The sequence below is a fragment of the Callorhinchus milii genome, unplaced genomic scaffold (genome assembly GCF_018977255.1).
Source record: "Callorhinchus milii isolate IMCB2004 unplaced genomic scaffold, IMCB_Cmil_1.0 Scaffold2, whole genome shotgun sequence".
Taxonomy (NCBI): Eukaryota; Metazoa; Chordata; class Chondrichthyes; order Chimaeriformes; family Callorhinchidae; genus Callorhinchus; species Callorhinchus milii.
The window spans coordinates 67,181,176-67,199,881 of NW_024704743.1; the positions used below are offsets into that span (position 1 = coordinate 67,181,176).

The 18,706-nt window shown below is 41.3% G+C and overlaps 1 protein-coding gene across 2 annotated transcripts in view; it reads right to left on the bottom strand.

The window, feature by feature from the left end:
• Positions 1-10,360: 10,360 nt before the first annotated feature.
• LOC103187001 (contactin associated protein 2) overlaps positions 10,361-18,706 on the bottom strand; it is an 855,622-nt gene continuing 847,276 nt past the window's right edge. For both annotated transcript variants that reach the window (XM_042331730.1, XM_042331729.1), the window contains 2 exons: positions 17,703-17,777; positions 10,361-11,770 (listed from right to left, as the gene is read on the bottom strand). In XM_042331730.1, coding sequence (XP_042187664.1) covers positions 11,571-11,770; positions 17,703-17,777 — 275 coding nt within the window. In that variant the 3' untranslated portion in view covers positions 10,361-11,570. The remainder of the gene's footprint in view (positions 11,771-17,702; positions 17,778-18,706) is intronic.

Genomic DNA, 18,706 nt, shown 5'->3' on the forward strand with positions numbered 1-18,706 from the left:
TACAACAATACTTGGATACCTGTTGAGGACTTATATTTGGATTCAAATGGGAAATTAAATTGGACATTGCTCCTCTATCTCTCCCGTAGCATTTTGTTTGGTCAACTTAAATCGTTGTGAACTGCAGTATACGTGGATACGTAAGTATAATTGAATGTATTCTTTTAATTACTTATGACCATTATTAATCTGAATTAATAAACCTTGATTAATTGTACAACAGTTGTGTCAACATTTCACCGCAGGGTCATGAAAATAAATGAACCCTTACAGGGGTGGGGAAACACTTTTCACTTTATTATTTTAATTCAATGACAACTAGTTCTTACATTTGCTTTATTCTCCGAGTTGTCTAAGCTCAAAAGTTGTAGTGTTTTCTCATTGTATGGTGATATAATGTTAGACATTAATAGACAAGATAATGAGCATTCACAGTGGCAAGCACGGTCTGTTTCTGCAGTGGTGGAAACTAATAGGACAAACCCACCTCTTTATAATCCAGATGAACATGCACGTAAGCGTTACCTTATTCCATTTTGTTCATTTCTGGGTTTTTTTAAATTTATTCCCTGCTGCTATTCACAATTCAGCTCCACTGACTCCCCATCTCCCAATGGGTCAAATTCAAGATCCTTGTCCTCACTTTCAAGCACCTCCACTACCTTGCCCCACCCTACCTTGGCACCTTCTGTGACACAACTACCACAGCCACTCCTTCCCTCCCTCCCTCCGTCCCTGCCTTCGGGTATGCATTGCTGTTAGACTGGAAATGTAACATTTTGGGAAAAGTAAATCAGTTATCATGTGGAATGACCATAACGCAGCCTGATAATAATATTATGTTGACAATTTTGCTTTTGACTGCAGTAACAGAACATTGTTGCAGTGAATGCGGTGGTGAAATATAGTCTATATACAGTCTGTGTATATATTAAGCTTATTTAATAATCTAAGTATACTTAATGTACAAACAAGTATCTTAGAATTACTGGAAGTCAGATCATTTAAGAAATGATTTCAAGTGGACAAATTATGTGTTCCCTGGTTAAAGGGAAGACTTCGGGGTGAAATTTCATTGGTTGGCAAATACATTTATAAGTAAATAAATCAACAACAACAATCTTCACATTGGATAATGTCTCAGCATGCTTCAAAGGGGGCAAGGAGAGGGAAAGGTGACTATAGGCCCAGTCAAAGAAGTCAACTTGTAGTTGGGATTTAAAGATATGGAAAGATGGGGCAAGGTGCAGGGGGGAATAAAGGTAGGGAGTTCCAGAGGTTAGGGATTTGTTGACTGGAAGCTTAGCTATCCCCAAATGTGGCACCAAGGGGAGCAGAGGATGCACAGCAGACAAGTGTTGGTGAGCAAAGGGAGTGAGCAGAGGAATAGAGTATGAGCAGGCCAGAGAGATGGGGGTGCGAGGGTGTGAAGGGCTTTGTATGTGAAGGGAAGGACCTTGAAGTTCCAGAGCCTCGGGGCCTCTCAGCCCCGAGGCTCTTGAACTCTATCCCCCAGTGCCTTCGCCGCTTCCTCCCTTTCCTCCTTCAAGGCCAGTCTCAAGACCTTTCTCTTTGACAGTGCCTTCAGCTCCCCTCTCGACTCTCTACCCCCTCCTCGCTCCCTCCCTTCCCTCCCCTCACCCTGACCATTTCCTCCTCCTTGCTCCCTCCCTTCCCTCCCCCTGACCATTTCCCCCCTGCTCGGGTCCTGACCCAACTGTCCAGCGCCTTGGGACATCCTCCCGACGTGAAAGGCGCTTTATAAATGGAATCTTGTTGTTGTTGAAGTCAATTAGTTTGGAGACAGGGAGCCAGTGGAAGGTGACGTGAAATACGCTATATAAATGTAAACTGTATTGTGTAGCTGAACCATATCATTTAATGCTTTATTCAATAAATTGTTGCTAAATTAAATTGCCCAGCACACCGCAAGAAGCTGTTTTCTCTTTTCAAATAGTGTCATGGATCAATAATATCCTTCTAAAGAACAGGTAGACAAGATCTTGTTTTAAAATCTCACCTGCAGGAGGAACGCTTTACAACAATGCAGGGCTACAGACTGCTACATGGTCTGTCAATCTAAACTAGTGGTGGTTTAAAAAAAATTCTTGGTTTGTGCCGTAAATTGCCTACAAAATATACAGTCAATTCACTTTATGGTATATTCTGTGAAGGGCTTTGAGATGTCTTGAAGATGTGATAAGACGCTACATCAAATGCAAGGATTATTATTATTATATATTATAAATCAAGAAATATTCAATCAAGAAAAAAACTGAAAACAAATTACTGATCGACCACAGACTTACCTAGTCTTGTGCAAATGCCTGGGGTGGGACTGCATTGTAGGAGGTACCGTCCTTCTCTGGCTGGTTAACCTGAGGCCCTGCGTCTGAGGAAATGTTCAGGGGGAAGTTAAAGAATCAGGGCACTGTTCAAAACACAAGAGAATTTCTCCCTGGCCATCAATACCCCAAATAAAAATTGGTTATTCACTTTGTAGTTGTTTGTGGAACATTTGCTGTGTATAGCTTGGCTGCTGCATTCGCCCACAAAACACACAGTCAGTGTGTGAAGCGCTTTGGGAAGTCCTTCTTAAATGAAAGACTCTATTCCAAATGTAAGGATTATTATTCTTGTGTAATTATCTTCTGCTCTTCAAAGTTAATATTATTGAATGTCAAACTCTAGGTTTGTTTTATTACAATAATATTGATAATAATCCTTGCATTTGATAAAGCACCGTATCACGTCTTCGAGATGTCTCAAAGCTATTACTCTATTTAATGTATTTATCTCATGTTTGTAACACCAAATAGTCTCCAACAATAAGAATGTATTGTATTCTGTATTTTTTTAAAATGTATTTGCTGGTTTGGACTAAACCACTTTGAGAATGTCATTTATTTAAAGACTATGATGAATTTTTGGGTCCATTTTGTATCTATAACTGAATACGCAAAACCTCAGATAGTTCAACAATAAGGAATGGATTGAGGTTTCCACTATTTTAAACAAGGTTTATATTTGTGCTTTACGTATTTCATGGTGCAGTTTATACTTTAAGGATTTATAAAATAACTATCATATGCTGAATAAACACACAAATAATGTACAGACTGATTCAATGATAAATTTCAATTGGGTGGAATCATAATAATCATAGATGGACTGGAACCAGCTCTGTCAATTCTAAATAACATGTGGAAGCACAATATTCATGACCATCCCTGAAAAACATTCCCACCAGCTCCCTTATCCAATGACGGCAGCAATAAACAATTTTACAGGACCTTACACATTGAGAGGCTGTCTCAAGGGCTTCACTGAGATGGAGCTCAAGCTGGGAGAGCTGAGGAGCAGAGGGAAAGGTGATATTCTCCATGGCTACAGGAAGTTCTCTTCAGCCATCTCATCGACTCCATTCAGTGAATTTTAAAGATCTCAGGTCATTAAAATTTCAGCCCTCCAAGATGCTATCCTGTATGAAGGGCATTACACAAAGGCAAGTTGTTGTCACTCTTCAAAAAGAGGAGTTTCTCCTAATGTCTTGACCAATAATCCTCAAGGCTAATTGGTCCTTTACTTCATGGCTGTTTGTAGAAATAGTGATGAGGGCAAATTCACTGCTGTGTTCACCTACAAAATAGTCACAGGCACTGGTATATCACTATAATATTGAAACGTTTCCAGCAATTACCAGTGAAACACTTAAAAACATCCCAATGATATAGTGCTATATCAAATGCAAGGATTATTACTTTTTAATTTTACTCAGTTAACTAAAATATCCTTATCACTGTTTATCACTCTTCATCAGATGTAAAACAGCATCCAGGCAGCGTATCTCATTCCTGTAGCACCACCAAGTGTTAGAAGTAACTGGATGTCACATCCTCTTTCAGATGGAGGTACAGTATAGTATAGTTACTGCAAACTGAAGTCACTGAAATCTCATTACTGTGATCTTACATGACAATAAATGTGGACAAAGAGTGCCTCCAACTGAGCTAGGCTGACCCACAAGCTGACATCTGTTACGCAGAAGAATGTCTCAGCATATATAAGATAATATCCTTCTCCTCCTGCTGTGCCTGAATCAAATCTGTAAGAAAATGCAGTGGACATTTCATGAGAAGATAAAATATGTTTGTTACTGTTTTACATAGTTTGTGATACTGTCACCTAGTGTCCATGTTAACACATTGCACCCACCTGAGTCTTTCAAAGCAGATGCTTAAATTAACTCAAAAAAGAAAACAAAATAATGAATAGGTTTACTTATAAAAATGATGCACATTTTAATATATTTATTACATCAGTATTATTCCATTGCATAATAGTGATCTATTTAACCATAAATGCAATGACATGAGAGAAGTTCTGTATGCTCAAATCAAACAACTGCTAAATCAAAAAAAAGCAAACTTTACCAGAAGAAGGTGATTCTTCGGCCTTCGGATGAGAAGTTAAACCGAGGTCCTGTCTGCCTGTTCAATTGGACATTAAAGATCCCAGGTCACTATTCAAAAAGAGAAGGGGGTTTCTCCCGGTATCTTGGCCAACAATTCCCAAATAAACATTGGTCACTCAGGCTGTGAGACACTGCTGTGTGCAATTGGCTGCCACGTTTCACCCACAATAATAATAATAATAATAATAATCCTTGCATTTGATATAGCGCTTTTCACGTCAGGAGGACGTCCCAAAGCGCTTCACAGAACACACTGTAAAGTGAATTGACTGTATATTTGTGGGCGAACGCGGCAGCCAATTGCGCACAGCAATGTCCCACAAACAGTCGTAGATTGAAAATGACCAATTTATTATTGTTTTGTTTTTTTGGAGGGATTATTATTAGGCGTGTGGAGTAAGGAAACTTGCCCAAGGTTTCGCCCTGCCTGGAATTGAACTCAGGTCTCTCACTTGCAAAGCCCACAAATATACAGTCAATTCACTTTACAGTGTGTTCTGTGAAGCGCTTTGGGACGTCCTCCCGACGTGAAAAGCGCTATATCAAATGCAAGGATTATTATTATTATTATTAAAGCGAGTGCTCTAACCACTGAGCTACAGGACTCCACAAAAGAAGATTAGAAAAAGGATCACATGCTGTATTGTGAGAAAAAACAATGCTGAAAGTGTTGAATTGTGTTAGTTTGTGGCTATAAAAGAAGTATTTCTCCCTTGTAAAATGTATTATCAGCAGGACAAGTGGACACAGATTCATATTTGGCCCATTTTTTGTGTCAGTTTTTGGTTCTCCCCAATTAATTCTCTTTTGCCTACAGAAATATACAGTCAATTCACTTTACTGGGAAGTGCTTTGAGACATCTCAAAGACGTGATAAGGTGTTATATCAAATACAAGTATTATTATTTCCCCATACTCTCTCATATTAGATTTGGAAGACCTTTCTGAAACTGGCCAGCCTGGCTTTCCAATTGGAGATAAGCTTTCAACTGTCAAAGAAGCACCAAGAACTGAATTTATTATAAATTCCTAAAATANTTTTTTAAACTGGATCCTTTATTCACTGAGTTTTATTCATTGAGTTCTTAAGCAGGAGCATAACACACAATAATACAGTTGCTTGTCTTTAAATTCTCATCTGAGAATACAGGATGCAGTCTTCCACTTAGACCTAAAGACTTTCACCAGCTCTGACTTTTTCACTGGTTTCTATCTTCTTTGCTTCTAATCTGAGTATTTTTCTGACTTATCTTTCTTTTTTTGCTGTGATTTCTCTCCATGTTTCTCTTTGTTCTAACTTTTCTGAGCAAAATGCCCTCAACGCCTGTATCACACCATTCTCCAGTCTTTTCCTAAAAAAAAGTCTTGGCATGGCTCAATATTTTCTCATAGCCCTGTCAGCCAGGCACTTTTGGCCAAGAGTAGGAGGTTGTGGGTTCAAGACCTATGTTCAGGTGTGGGCCTCACAGAGTCTAAGATGAAGCTCCAATGTAGTGGTGGAGATTTGCTGCATTGTTGGAGGTACTGTCCTTTGTATGAGATGTTAAACGTTACTTGGTTGTTCCACTGAATGTTAGAACCCTTGGCACTATTTAAAAAGATAAAGTTTCTCCTGGTACCCTGGCCAACAGGCCCCCAAATAAGATTGGTCATTCACTTCATGACTATTTGTGGGACATTGCTGTGCGCAAAGTTGAATGCCATGCTCACCCACAAGGTACAGTCACTGTACTTTACAGTATAATCTTGTGAAGCGCTTTGGGATTTCTCCTGATTTGAAAGGCACTATAATACCAAATGTAAGGATTATTATTACCAATGTATATTATAATCTGGGATCTTGTCTGCCTGTATTTCAGGTGGATGTTAGAGACTATCTCTGTTCCCTCATTCATAGAATGATAAAATCATAGCAATATACAGCACAGAAGGAACCTATTTGGCCCATCGTGCCCCTGCCGGCTTTTTGAAAGAGCTATCTAATTCTATCCACTCCTTATTATGTGCGGGATCTTGCTGCAACAAATGACTGCAGCATTTGCCTGATAAACAGCAACTTCACTTGACATAATTACCTTTAAGGCCTTTGAGAGTTTAAAAAAAAATGTCTTTCTTAGTTCTTATTGTGCAGTACAGTATTTGAACACATAAGGCTAATTTGGCTAAACAATGACTGGCCTCATCAGATCCACAGATCCAACATAGATCTTAAACTGGAGGCTAAACTATTTACAAGTGCAATAAGGAAACATATTTTCATGCAGCAGGTGGTGTGGGAGTGTGGAATTCGCTCCCCCAGAGAGCAGTGGAAGTACAGGCAATTGAAGAATCTAAAAGGCAAATAGATATACGCTTGATAGGCAAGGATATCAGAGGATATGGAGAGAGGGCGGGGAGGTGGAATTGAATTGCATATCGGACACGATCTTGGTAAAGTGGAGGGACAGGCTTGATGGGCTGAATGGTCTCCTCCTGTTCCTTTGTTGATATGTTCCTGTTCCCATCTTCCTAAACAAGGCAGGTGGGGCTGCCTTTTCTCTTCTTATGACTCCCACCCCAGGCTTCCCAAACTTCTCATGTCTGAAGGGATCCAGGGGCCAACCGATGAACAGAGATACCCTAGTACTCCACTTTGCCCTAAACACCCACAAAAAACATGAGCACTCAAACTCAGCTCCCAGATTGCCCCAGTAACAACCTTTGTGCTCTGCCTAAGCTCCTCAGCAATCAATGATTCTGGCTGTGGCAATCAGATATCTGAAGTATTTAACTGTGTAATGCCCTCACTTTATGTGTACGTGTCACTGTGCGTCAGCCTGGCTGAGTTATTAACACTCTCGCCTAGGAGTCAAAATGCTGTGGGTTCAAGCACCATGTCGGGACATTGAACTTGTATATCTATGCTGACACTCCAATACAGTGCTGGGGGTGTGCTGCAATTGGAGGTCCTGTCCTTCGAGGTCTGTGTGGCTGTTCAGGTGGACATTAAAAAACCAATGGGACTATTTCAAAAAGAGAAGGGAGTTTCTCTTTGCGTCCTGGTCAACAGTCCCCCAAATAGAATTGGTCATTCACTTCATGGCTATTTGTGAAACGTGTTTATGTACACATTGACAGCTGTATTCATTTATAAAAGTACTTAATCCCTCCACCCTACAGCATATCCTTTGAGACGTCCTCCCGATATGAAAGGCACCACATCAAATGTAAGTATTATTTATTCATTTACATAATTTGTAATGCTCAACAAAACATGTAAAAGCTTGTAGAACTTAACAACAAATGTCCTTCTAAAGAAAATAGCTTCTGAACTTCACAAACAACAATATTCAGCATCTGTTCCACTTCAATTCCTCCATTCCCAGAGTAACCTTTGTCTACAGCTGTTGAGTTCCCTCAAATACTGATGCACTTCAAAGTGTTTGTGGGAACAGTGCTGTATGTTGCCGTAGTGATGGAAGCACACTGCGACTCCTCGCAGAGCAATGTTCTGATTTAAGAGCTTTAATTAAAATGAGGAGCCCATGGGGAGCAAAGAATAAGAAAGAATGTGCTGTTGAACCAGAAGCCCGGCATTATTGAAAGGACAATATTTAAAATGTTAGCCAAGTTGAACAAGTTCTGTTTTCAATTAGTGTAGCAATTGATTTGAAGTGCCTTGGACAATTATCAAGCAAGAGGCCAATGATTTGTTAATACAAAGTACACATTTTCATATCACCCGTCTGTGTTAGTATGTGAAACTTTATGAAGCTCTTGACTGACTTTATCAAACCCACAGCCACAAAGAATGTGGGGTTACCTTTGTCCCCTTTGCTGCAGATCCCCTGCCCTACCTGTGCCATATAACTAGTTAGACAAGGAACTATTTTGGAGTTACTTTTCTCCAAAGTAACTCAATGGGTAATTACATTGTTCTTTGTAAGTGAATGACCAATTTTATAGAATCATAGAATTATGAAGGAGGCCATTTGGGACTGTGTCGGCTCTTTGAAAAGAGCTATCCAATTCAATCCCTCTCCCCCACTCTCCCCATAGCAGATTATTTAATCCCCAACTCCTAGCCTATATTAACTGCTAATTGACTTGTTTGCCTGCTTACATATAAGGTTGCTTCTACCTCAAAATAGATTTCCCACTTTTGTGCTGAAAGAGTTCTCTCTGGTATCTCTCTTGCTCTCTGGTATCTCTCTTGCTGAAAAATTCCCACTCTCACCAAAATCCTTAACAGAATTTTTACTCTGTTCCACCTCACTCAGCTCCCTCTTCATGCTCCTGGGCTGTTTACTCTTTCATTTGATCTTTCTCCGCCGGGGAGCGATGATGCACCCTGCGTACCTAATTCTAGAAAGTATTAGGCGCAGGTTTGCAAGAGCAAAGGCTTGGGGACCTCATAGTGTGAATGGGGGCTACTGCAGTGCTTAACCAGCTAAAACAACATAGTTTGCCATTGGAAGCATTATCTGGCAAGCTTCCCACTGTTTGTCTTCCTAGGACCACCCTACCCGTTAGAGCTCTGGCTTGCAGAGCTAACAAGTGTTGAGTGGGAGGGATTCCTGATTGTAGTGTCTGTTCTGATTCTCTGAGTCCTCCTAAAGAGCCAGGCTAGCTGTGCCGTCACCAGCAGTGCCCTGGAGTACTGTGGACCCGCTGGCTCAGAAACTAGACTGTAAGACCGCCAGAGGGCTGACTAAATTCTGACATTCCGTTGCCAAACATGTCACCTTGGAGCCAGTTCAGCTCCAATGAGACTCCTTACCTCTTTCCCCGAGGATAACTTTGTGGTTTATAGGATCTGTAACGTTGATTGAATTAAAGACTTACTACTGCTTTCATCCACTCTAGGTTTTATGTGAGATGTTCAAATAATTCTTCCCTTATCTTTACAATTTATGACATTCTTGCCAAGAACTATATGATTACCCATTGAGTTACTTTGGAGAGGATTAGGTTGAGGAATTAATATGATACTTAACAAAGACCACCCCCCCAACCCCATTACTTTAACAATATGCGGGGGATGGGAGAGAGAGAAAGAAAATCCCATACTAAGGGTCCTGTAATCCCATTACAAAAGGGTGTAAATTCCTGCAGTGATTTTCTGCTTGTAACCAGAATTAAAGTTTCCTTGTGTAACCATTTGAGGGTAAGGGTAAGGTTGTACAATAACAAGTCCAAATGAGATCAACTGAGAACACATACCCACGTACCTACCCATCACAATACTCCAGGTTTTCACCACATGTATGGAATGTATCAATTGTATGGAAGTACCTTCATCATTCCCGAATCTTATCACGTCACTGAGATGTCTCAAAGTGCTTCACAGAATATACTGTAAACTGAATTGACTATTTTGTGGAAAAGCGTAACAACAAGAATTGATCATTGCCACCACAAGCTAATAAATAACTATTGCATTTCGTCCAACGATGTTTCATGTCTCAAAGCCTTGCAAAGGATTATACTGTAGAGCGTAGTGATTCTGTATTCTGTAGGCGAATGCAGCAGCTAATTTGTGCAATATCCCACAACCAGCCATGAAGTGAATGACCAATTTAATGTGGGGTAATTGCTGGCCAGAACACTGGGAGAAACTCCCTTCTCTTTTCAAATAGTTCCAAGGGATCTTTAACTTCCACCTGAACAAGCAGATGGGGACCGTGGTTTAAAATCTCATCCAACAAAGCAGCGTTCCCCCAGTACTGCACTGGAGTGCCAGCCTAAAGCTCAAAATCAAGATACACCATCAGTAGCACTCAAACTCAGCTATATATAACCAAATGGGAAAGAAACCAAAAATGGCTTCATTTAAGTCGGAACGTAAAGTTTTATATAACTGAAAAAGTATGTCGTACAAGTTGTAGGGTTACATTTGTGTCATCAAAAAGCAACAAGGGCACACAAATTTACAGCAAGGCTCTTTTAATGTACTTTTTTTCCTTTTTTTTAAACCAAACTACAGTACATACTTAAAATAAGGCATGACACAGTTTGGAAATTTAAAAATTTATAAACTATCCTAAGTTCCTGAACAGAAAACACCATGTGTAAGAGTGTGCTTCCTAATTAGGAAAACAATGGATCAGATCCCATCTCTCTGAAGGCATATACAGGTACCTCTGAGCTTTCACAATGTAAATATCCTCAGGTCTGCAAGCATGCAAGAAAACCTGTTGTGCCTCACGGGAATAGTTAGTAGCAGTGACTGTCTCCTTGCCTACGCAGCAATTTCTTAATAGCTGAAACAATGTTTACCGTCACCACACAAAAAGGTTTTACCATAAAAGGCTAGAAATGGACAAGATAATGAACATTTATAAAATATAAGAATAAAAAATATATACAGTGGTATAAGGTAAATAACAGAAGTCTTGTTAACAAATGACAGCTTAACATTATTTGTTGTGTACACTTCAGTATTTTCTCTGGGCAGAATTTAGCAAAGTCTCGTGAATGAGGAAAGGACAAGTGTATGGCTTCCAACATACACTATGGTCACACGTATCTACATATACATGAGAGCTTGGGCACAAACAAGCAGTTTAAGTGATCGGATTTACTTAACTCTGGCTGTTGAATAGTGCTTTTTAAAAAAAAATATTTTTTACAACAAAATTAAAAAAAAGAGAAATGTGTGAACAGCTTGAATGGAAATGTAATTAAAAAAACTTTCACCAATTTTTATATATACCACAGCATGCCAAATCATTCTTTGCACAAACTCTTAACAATGATGAATTACCATTTTTCATTGTAAAATGCAATAACTTCATAAGCTTCTTCAGCAACAAAAACGTATACTCTATACTTGTATGCTCTACATAAAACATATTTACAATGGGTATTTGGCATATGTGTAATAATCTATACTATCAGCTTGTTTTTTTTTCTGAAGTGTAAATGCATTACGATTAGTACTGACATACTTGGGAAAATTCTTTTCAAAACTGGTGGTAATCCATCATATCTTATCTTTTGTTTTCATTTGAATCCTATTTTTTTCCGCATGTTTTCCATTTGGGTTCATTTGTGCTGATCTTTCCTGAATCGGCAACAAAAAAATACACCAGAGGATAAACTCCCAACAATCCTGTTAGATGAACCATTCCTTTTTACTCTCGTCGATAGTTTCTGTGAAGTTGGGGTCAGTGTTCATTATAGCTGCATCAGCGTTCTCGGCAGACTCGGTACCCTTGGCTTCGTTGGTATGGTAGGTCCCTTTGTGGCGGAACATATAACGGATCAAGAAGACTAGTGTGCAAAGGATGGTGAAGATGACAACTGCAATAACACCTAATGGAGAGAAAAAGCAAGCAAGTCTGTGAAGATTAAACAAGAAAATTAATCCATGCAACCTCCTAGAACCATTTTATTATCTGTGGTGAGACACAAGGTAAGGTTTTTATCTGCATCACAAGTCAGAACAACTGATTGAGGTACTTTGAGGTCACCTTCGAACCCGTTTCCCCACCCTCTGTCACCAAACTCATCCTGTCCCTGAAACCCACCACCTGCTCTCTTGACCCCATCCCCACTCCACTCCTTATCTCTCAGCTCCACCTCCTTGCCCCACTTCTCACAGACATCATCAACCTCTCCTCTGGCTCTGTTCCTATTCCCTTAAAAAATGCCACCATCACTTCCACTTTGAAAAAAGCCTCCCTTGATGCATCGCAGCTATCAAGCTACCGGCCCATCTCCAACCTTCCCTTCCGGTCCAAGGTCCTTGAAAGAGTCGTCGTCTCCCAGCTGCGCTCTTTCCTCTCCACCCATTCATTATTTGAACCCCTTCAGTCGGGTTTCCGTGCTGCCCATAGCACAGAAACCGCCCTGGTCAAGGTCACCAATGACATCCTGACCATCTGTGACCAGGGCTCCCTCTGCCTCCTCGTCCTATCGGCCGCATTCGATGCGGTCGACCACTCTATCCTCCTCCACCGCTTGTCCTCCCACCTCAACCTCTATCCTCCTCCACCGCTTGTCCTCCCACTCAAGGCCCTGTCCTTGAGTGATTTAGGTCATACCTCTCCCACCATCTTCATTTTATTTCCACTAACGGCTTTTCCTCCAGCCCCCGCACTGTCTCGTGCGGTGTCCCTCAGGGCTCTGTCCTCGGTCCCCTCCTCTTCACCCTCTATATGCTCCCCCTTGGTGACATCGTCCGCAGACATGGGGTTAACTTCCACATGTATGCGGATGACACCCAACTCTACCTTTCCTCCTCTATCCTCAACTCCATGACCACCGATGTCCTGACAGCCTGCCTGTCCGACATCGAGTCCTGAACGAGAGACAACTTTCTTCAGCTCAACGTGCGCAAAACTGAGGCCCTCCTGATTGGCTTTCTTCTTCGCCTCCGCACCTCAGGCGCTGACAGCATCAGCATCCAAGGCTGCACTCTCCACCTCTCAAAGCCAGTCAGGAACCTCGGGGTTCTGTTCGACCCTGAGCTGTCCTTTCTTCCTCATATCCGCGCCATAACTGGCACCGCCTTCCATCACCTCCGGAATATTGTCAGACTATGGCACTAACTCACCCCTCACGCTGCTGAAACCCTGGTCCACACCTTTATCACCTCAAGGCTGGACTATGGGAACTCTCTCCTCGCCGGCCTTCCCGGCACCTCCCTCCACAAGCTGCAGGTCATTCAGAACTCTGCAGCTCGTGTACTGTCCCGCACCAGGCTTCGCGACCACATCACTCCCACCCTCGCTCGCCTCCACTGGCTCCCCATCCCCCAGAGGATCGAATTCAAGATCCTCATCCTCACCTATAAGGCTATTCACGGCCTTGCTCCCTCCTACCTCTCCGACCTACTATCCCCTTACTTACCTGCCCGTACCCTCTGTTCCTCTGGCTCCGGTTTGCTCCACATCCCCCGCGCTAACCGCCCTACCATCGTTGGCCGGGCCTTCAGCCTCTCAGCCCCGAGGCTCTGTAACTCTATCCCCCAGTGCCTTCACCGCCTCCTCCCTTTCCTCCTTCAAGGCCGGTCTCAAGACCTTTCTCTTCGACCGTGCCTTCAGCTCCCCTCTCGACTCTCTTCCCCCCGCCTAGCCCCCTCCCGTCCTCCCAACGTGAAAGGCGCTCTGTAAATGAAATCTTGTTGTTGTTGTTGTTATGCTATTATTTTTAGATGATTTGGGGAGGCCTGAACTAGGCAAATCCTAACAGTTGGTAACAATAACTGTGATTTGCAAATAGCAAATCCTTTTGATAATCAGATGTACATCACACTGACCTAGAGGAACTCTGCTCTGAAAGTTATTCATGTCTTTTGTTAGGACTGCTGCAATTTCGCTGTGCAGCGAATGGTCATTAAACAATACTTGGATGATCTCCCACGGCACTCCTTGCCAGTCTCCTGAGCTCCTCTATTAACAAGGCCCAAATGATTCAAGACTCTGACGCCTGTGTCCTCACCTGTACCAGGCTTCGCATCCTCATTACCTCACTTCTTGTAAGGCTCCACTGGCTCCCGGTTACAGAATGGATCGATTTCCAAATCATAACTGTCACTTTCAAGGCTCTTCACACCCTGGCACGTCACTCTCCCTGTGATCTGCTTGCGCTTCTCTCCTCTACCCACTGTCTTTGCTCTGTTGTCTTAGGTCTTTTGCACATCCCTTGTCCCCTGCACTCCAGAATTGGTGGCTTATGGCCCGAATCTCAATCCCTCTGTCTTGCCCCTCTTTGACCATCTTCAATTTGCACCTTTGTGACTTTGAAGATGGGCTTTCTTCTTTACCGTGCCTTTGTTCTCCTCCCCTTCCTTTCCAACCCAGTGTCAAGTGCTGTTAAGCGCTCAGAGACGTTACCCATGTGAAGGGCACTGTATAAGTGCAAGTTGTTGATCCCAGGCCTTGGACGTCCTCCCAATGTGAAAGCCGCTATACAAATGTAATTTTGTTGTTGGTGGTGGTCTGCACATGGCATGAATTTGCTAATGTTTCAAACCCCAATTAAAGTGCTGTAGAGGAAACGACTCACGAGTAAAATACAATGCATGTTTCTATCCCTAGTATTGAACAGGTCCAACGGTCTTCACCTACAGCTGAGTACCAAATGTTCAGAAGACTCTGGTGGTATAAGCTTCCCTAGGCACTGTCCACCTTCTGGTTCTTCACACAAATGTGTGAACCTAATTATTGAGGATGTCAGGATGTGCTATTGTATGCAATTGAGTAAGTGTGTGTGTGTTGGTGGAGCAGGAAACTCAAACCAAGCGTGATCCTGTCCTTAACATCTATACATGTATGTACGGCAGAGACCACTTCAGAGTGATCAGGAGTCAGAATCTGGGCTGAATTTTCCCCTCTCTCTGAATTGCCCTGACTCAATTTTCCTTCTCTCTAGCCCAAGGCTAAGTCATTTGTAAAAACCCTTACCACTACCCAAGATAAAATAAATGAATTTAGCATTGGCCTCAGATTAAACCTGAGATTTTACTGATATTTTTGGCACTTTCTTGGTCAGTTTTGCACTAGCCAGTATCTTCAACATCTAACCCACAGGGAAAGAGCCTTGTTTATATTAGTTTAATAGATATTGACATTGTGTGAATCAAAATAAATTGTGTCCAAATACAGCACAGAATCGATCACATTACTTCTTGGTGACTTATCGCCAACGCTTCAAAACTAAGTGTAACTCACAGTACAACCAGCTTGGAGCTCATCCATATTTTCCTACATTTCATTACCTGCACCTGCATTATGAGACTCATTGTCCAGTTAAAATACAGCTGTACTGAGCACCATGTTTTCTCCATACATTTTGCTCATACTATAGCAAGTTGTAAAATATCTATTGAACTGAAAAAACACTAATACTAAGGGAGACAGAAAACAGGATACTTTAAAGGAGGGAAATAGTCCAGATAAAATATCTACTTTTCTATACCCCCCGTTGCAATCCCTCTTATGACTGAATATCAATTTTAGAAATAGGAAGATCAAAGCTACACACAGGACTCCAGATGTGATCTAAGGATGGATAGACACTATTTAAAATCACTTCTTTCAACTGAGATGTTATCCCTAAGCCAAGGTGGCCAACCTATGGTGTCAAGAAGTGGCCTGTCGAACATTCGCACTAGTCTAGGTAAGCCTGTGTTAAATTTATATTTTATTTCCAGTAGCTATTGAGTAGCGATATTTATGATGTGGCCATTAATAATGAAGAAATATTCAATCAAAAAACACATAATTAGGTTGGTTGACCATAAACATTGGCCACCACTGCCCTAAACTATCTGCTCACTTTCTTAACACTGTTCCGATGGTTTTAGTGATCCAAACTACCAAAACTCGAAAGTATCTTTACTGTTTTGATAATTCAAGTATATTTATATTCAGTATTTATTCTACTCTAGTCTGACTTCAGTTGACTCTCAGAACTTCACATCTCTGTATTAATCTGCATCTTTTCACCCAAATATCCAATGTATTTAGTTCCTTTTGCGTTTGTGCACACCGATTCTTATTATTTTCCATTCGCCAACCAGATACAATACGATGCAACACAATTTACATTTCTATAGCACCTTTCACGTCGGGATGACGTCTCAAAGCATTTGACTCTGGGAACCAGAGCTGGAGGGTGGGAGCTGAGGAGTGGAAAGCATAGAAAATGAGCTAGCTTTGTGATGCCCCTTGAATGAGAAGGGGGAGAGCAAATCGGAGGAATGGAATTCCAGAAAGCAAGGGCAAAGTGGCTGAAAGCCTGCCTTCTGAGTGGGGTGGGGGTGGATAAGGCATAAAGCAGTGATCACCGATTAAAAGGAGTGGCCAGGTATTGAAGGAGGTCAGAGGTAGGGTGGTGAGAGACCATGGTGAGATTTGAGAATGACTTAAAGTTCCTGGGTTCAAGTTCATGGTATATCGATTTTATTTGACTGTGGAAGAAAGAGTCAACTGCTCTTCTCACTTAATGCTCATTTTTCTGTGCCTCATTGTTGTAAATGCACTTCCTGCTCCAGCCTGGTGATGGCACTCTTTCAATGCTCAGTTAGCAGCAGTGCTTTTTTTTCCATAAGATGTGACAATAACTGAAGAGAAGTGAGGAATTTTACTTTAATTTCCTATCTAATTAAATAAAGCTGAACTAAATCTTTTTTTTCATCACTGGGAAGCTGAATACATGTTTTAATAGTAAAGTGGTAAAGATAGTGAGATTAGCCTCCTTAATAATTTACAGGACCAATAAAAAATGAATCAATGATTTTGACAGCATTCTGGAGGCAGGTTTGTACACTATGAATGAACGTGTCTAGTATTTCTCCATCACTTGAGCTACCTCGCTCTGACACAATTCCACTCGTGATTTCGAGTCTCTTGCAAGAAATTTGAGACTTTTGCGTTTGAACCTAAAATATAGAAAATAAAAACCTCGCTTCATGTCTCTGAAGTTCATGATCTACAGTCCAGGAAGCAGCTGCTTGAAGAGAGGAAGTTAACCTTAATCACGGTCTGATCCCTCTTACTGAGGGAAATAAAAACAAAGATCCTCGCAACTCATTGGCAGATCAAGAAAAAAATTCTTTTTAACAACATATTTGTTGGGGAGCAACTATCATACCTCTCAAATTAATTAGCAAAGATTCAGCAGCTGTATTGACCTCTTGTATCTGTGGCACAATTTAAGTCAAAGTAAATCCCTGGGACAGCTGGTTAACCAAAGTTGAGGGAACACATTCCAGTATTGTATTAGTTTGTATGATCAGAATCATTAGATTTCAGATTGATTATATTTGGTAAAAATATTCTTTCTATATCTGTCAAATGCTTCTAAGGTACTGAGGCAGATCCAAGTCGCCTTTTCTTTACTCCACACTGTGGTTAGCTGCACCAACCTATACATCTTCCTCATTGCTGAGAAATCTGGACAAAACTGGAAAAAAAACCAGATGTAGTTTCCACTCAGCAGCTAATAACATCTTCCATAAGCATATTTGAGTTATCTAATCTATAATTTGTTTCACAATTGGCACGTTGTTTGATCCAATAGATCATAGGCCATGCACTTTGCCACACAACAACAACAAATTTTGTATTTATTTACCGCCTTTCATGTTGGCAAGATGTCTCAAAGTGCTTCACAGAGTCGACTGGGAGCCTGAGCTGGGCTCAGGGGGGAGCAGAGGAAGATAGGGAGAAACGCTGACCAGAAACAAAGGGTCATTTAATGGTGGAGAGAGAGGAAGCGAGGGACTAATACCACTTACCACCAATAATTGCAGAGTTTCGATTGACTCCATCTGTGATAACATTCTCTTCATTATAGGGTAACTCTGCACCCGCTGAAAATAGAAATAAATTCAGTGTCAGAAATCTAATAACTGTTCTTTGGTTAATCAGGTTGAGCTTCTATAAAAGCCGGGTGATAAAAAGGATCAATAGCTAAATGCCACATTTCAGAAATTGACAAGATTATTTACAGGGGATACCTGAATTGTAAAAGCGAAGCATATACTTATTGGCTGGTTACTCTCAAAAGAATTCAGTATCCTTTCCATACAAAAATTAACAAGAGTAGGCAGGAGCCAATATTCACGATTGGTTTAGTATTGATCAGGAATACAATTTGGTCAGCACATGTACGTCTATAGATTGCATTTCTATTCTTACATTCTGAAATACTCTACAACGGAAATCATCAAGTGTATTCTTTAACACCAGAAATTATAATTTTATAAAAATTTTGGGAGGAGAAGTTCCACCTAGGTGCAGATTTACTCAAATGTTCCAAATTTCTCCCACTGGTCCTGCAAATAATATAATAATAATCCTTGCATTTGATACAGTGCCTTATCAAGTCTTCGACACGTCTCAAAGATCTTCACAGAATATACTATAAAATGAATTCATTGTATATCTGGTGGAAGAAACACAGCAGCTAAATGTGCACAGCAGTGTCCCACTGCCGGGAATCGAACCCAGGTCTCTCGCTTGCGAGGCGAGTGCTCTAACCACAGAGCTACAAGATACCTATTCACAGTGTTCAATGTATCCACTTCCACAGGCATGTGGATTATTTTTGTTTTGAAGGGATTATTACCCCAGAAAAGCAATCCGCCAACCCACTAACAACCAGGTTCCTACTTGCTGCTTGGTGTGGTGAATAAGGAATTGTTTTGCCCTGCCCAGGAATCGAACCCAAGTCCTCTTGCTTGCGAGGTGAGTGCTCTAACCACTAAGCTACAGGACTCCACACTGGCAATGTGATTTG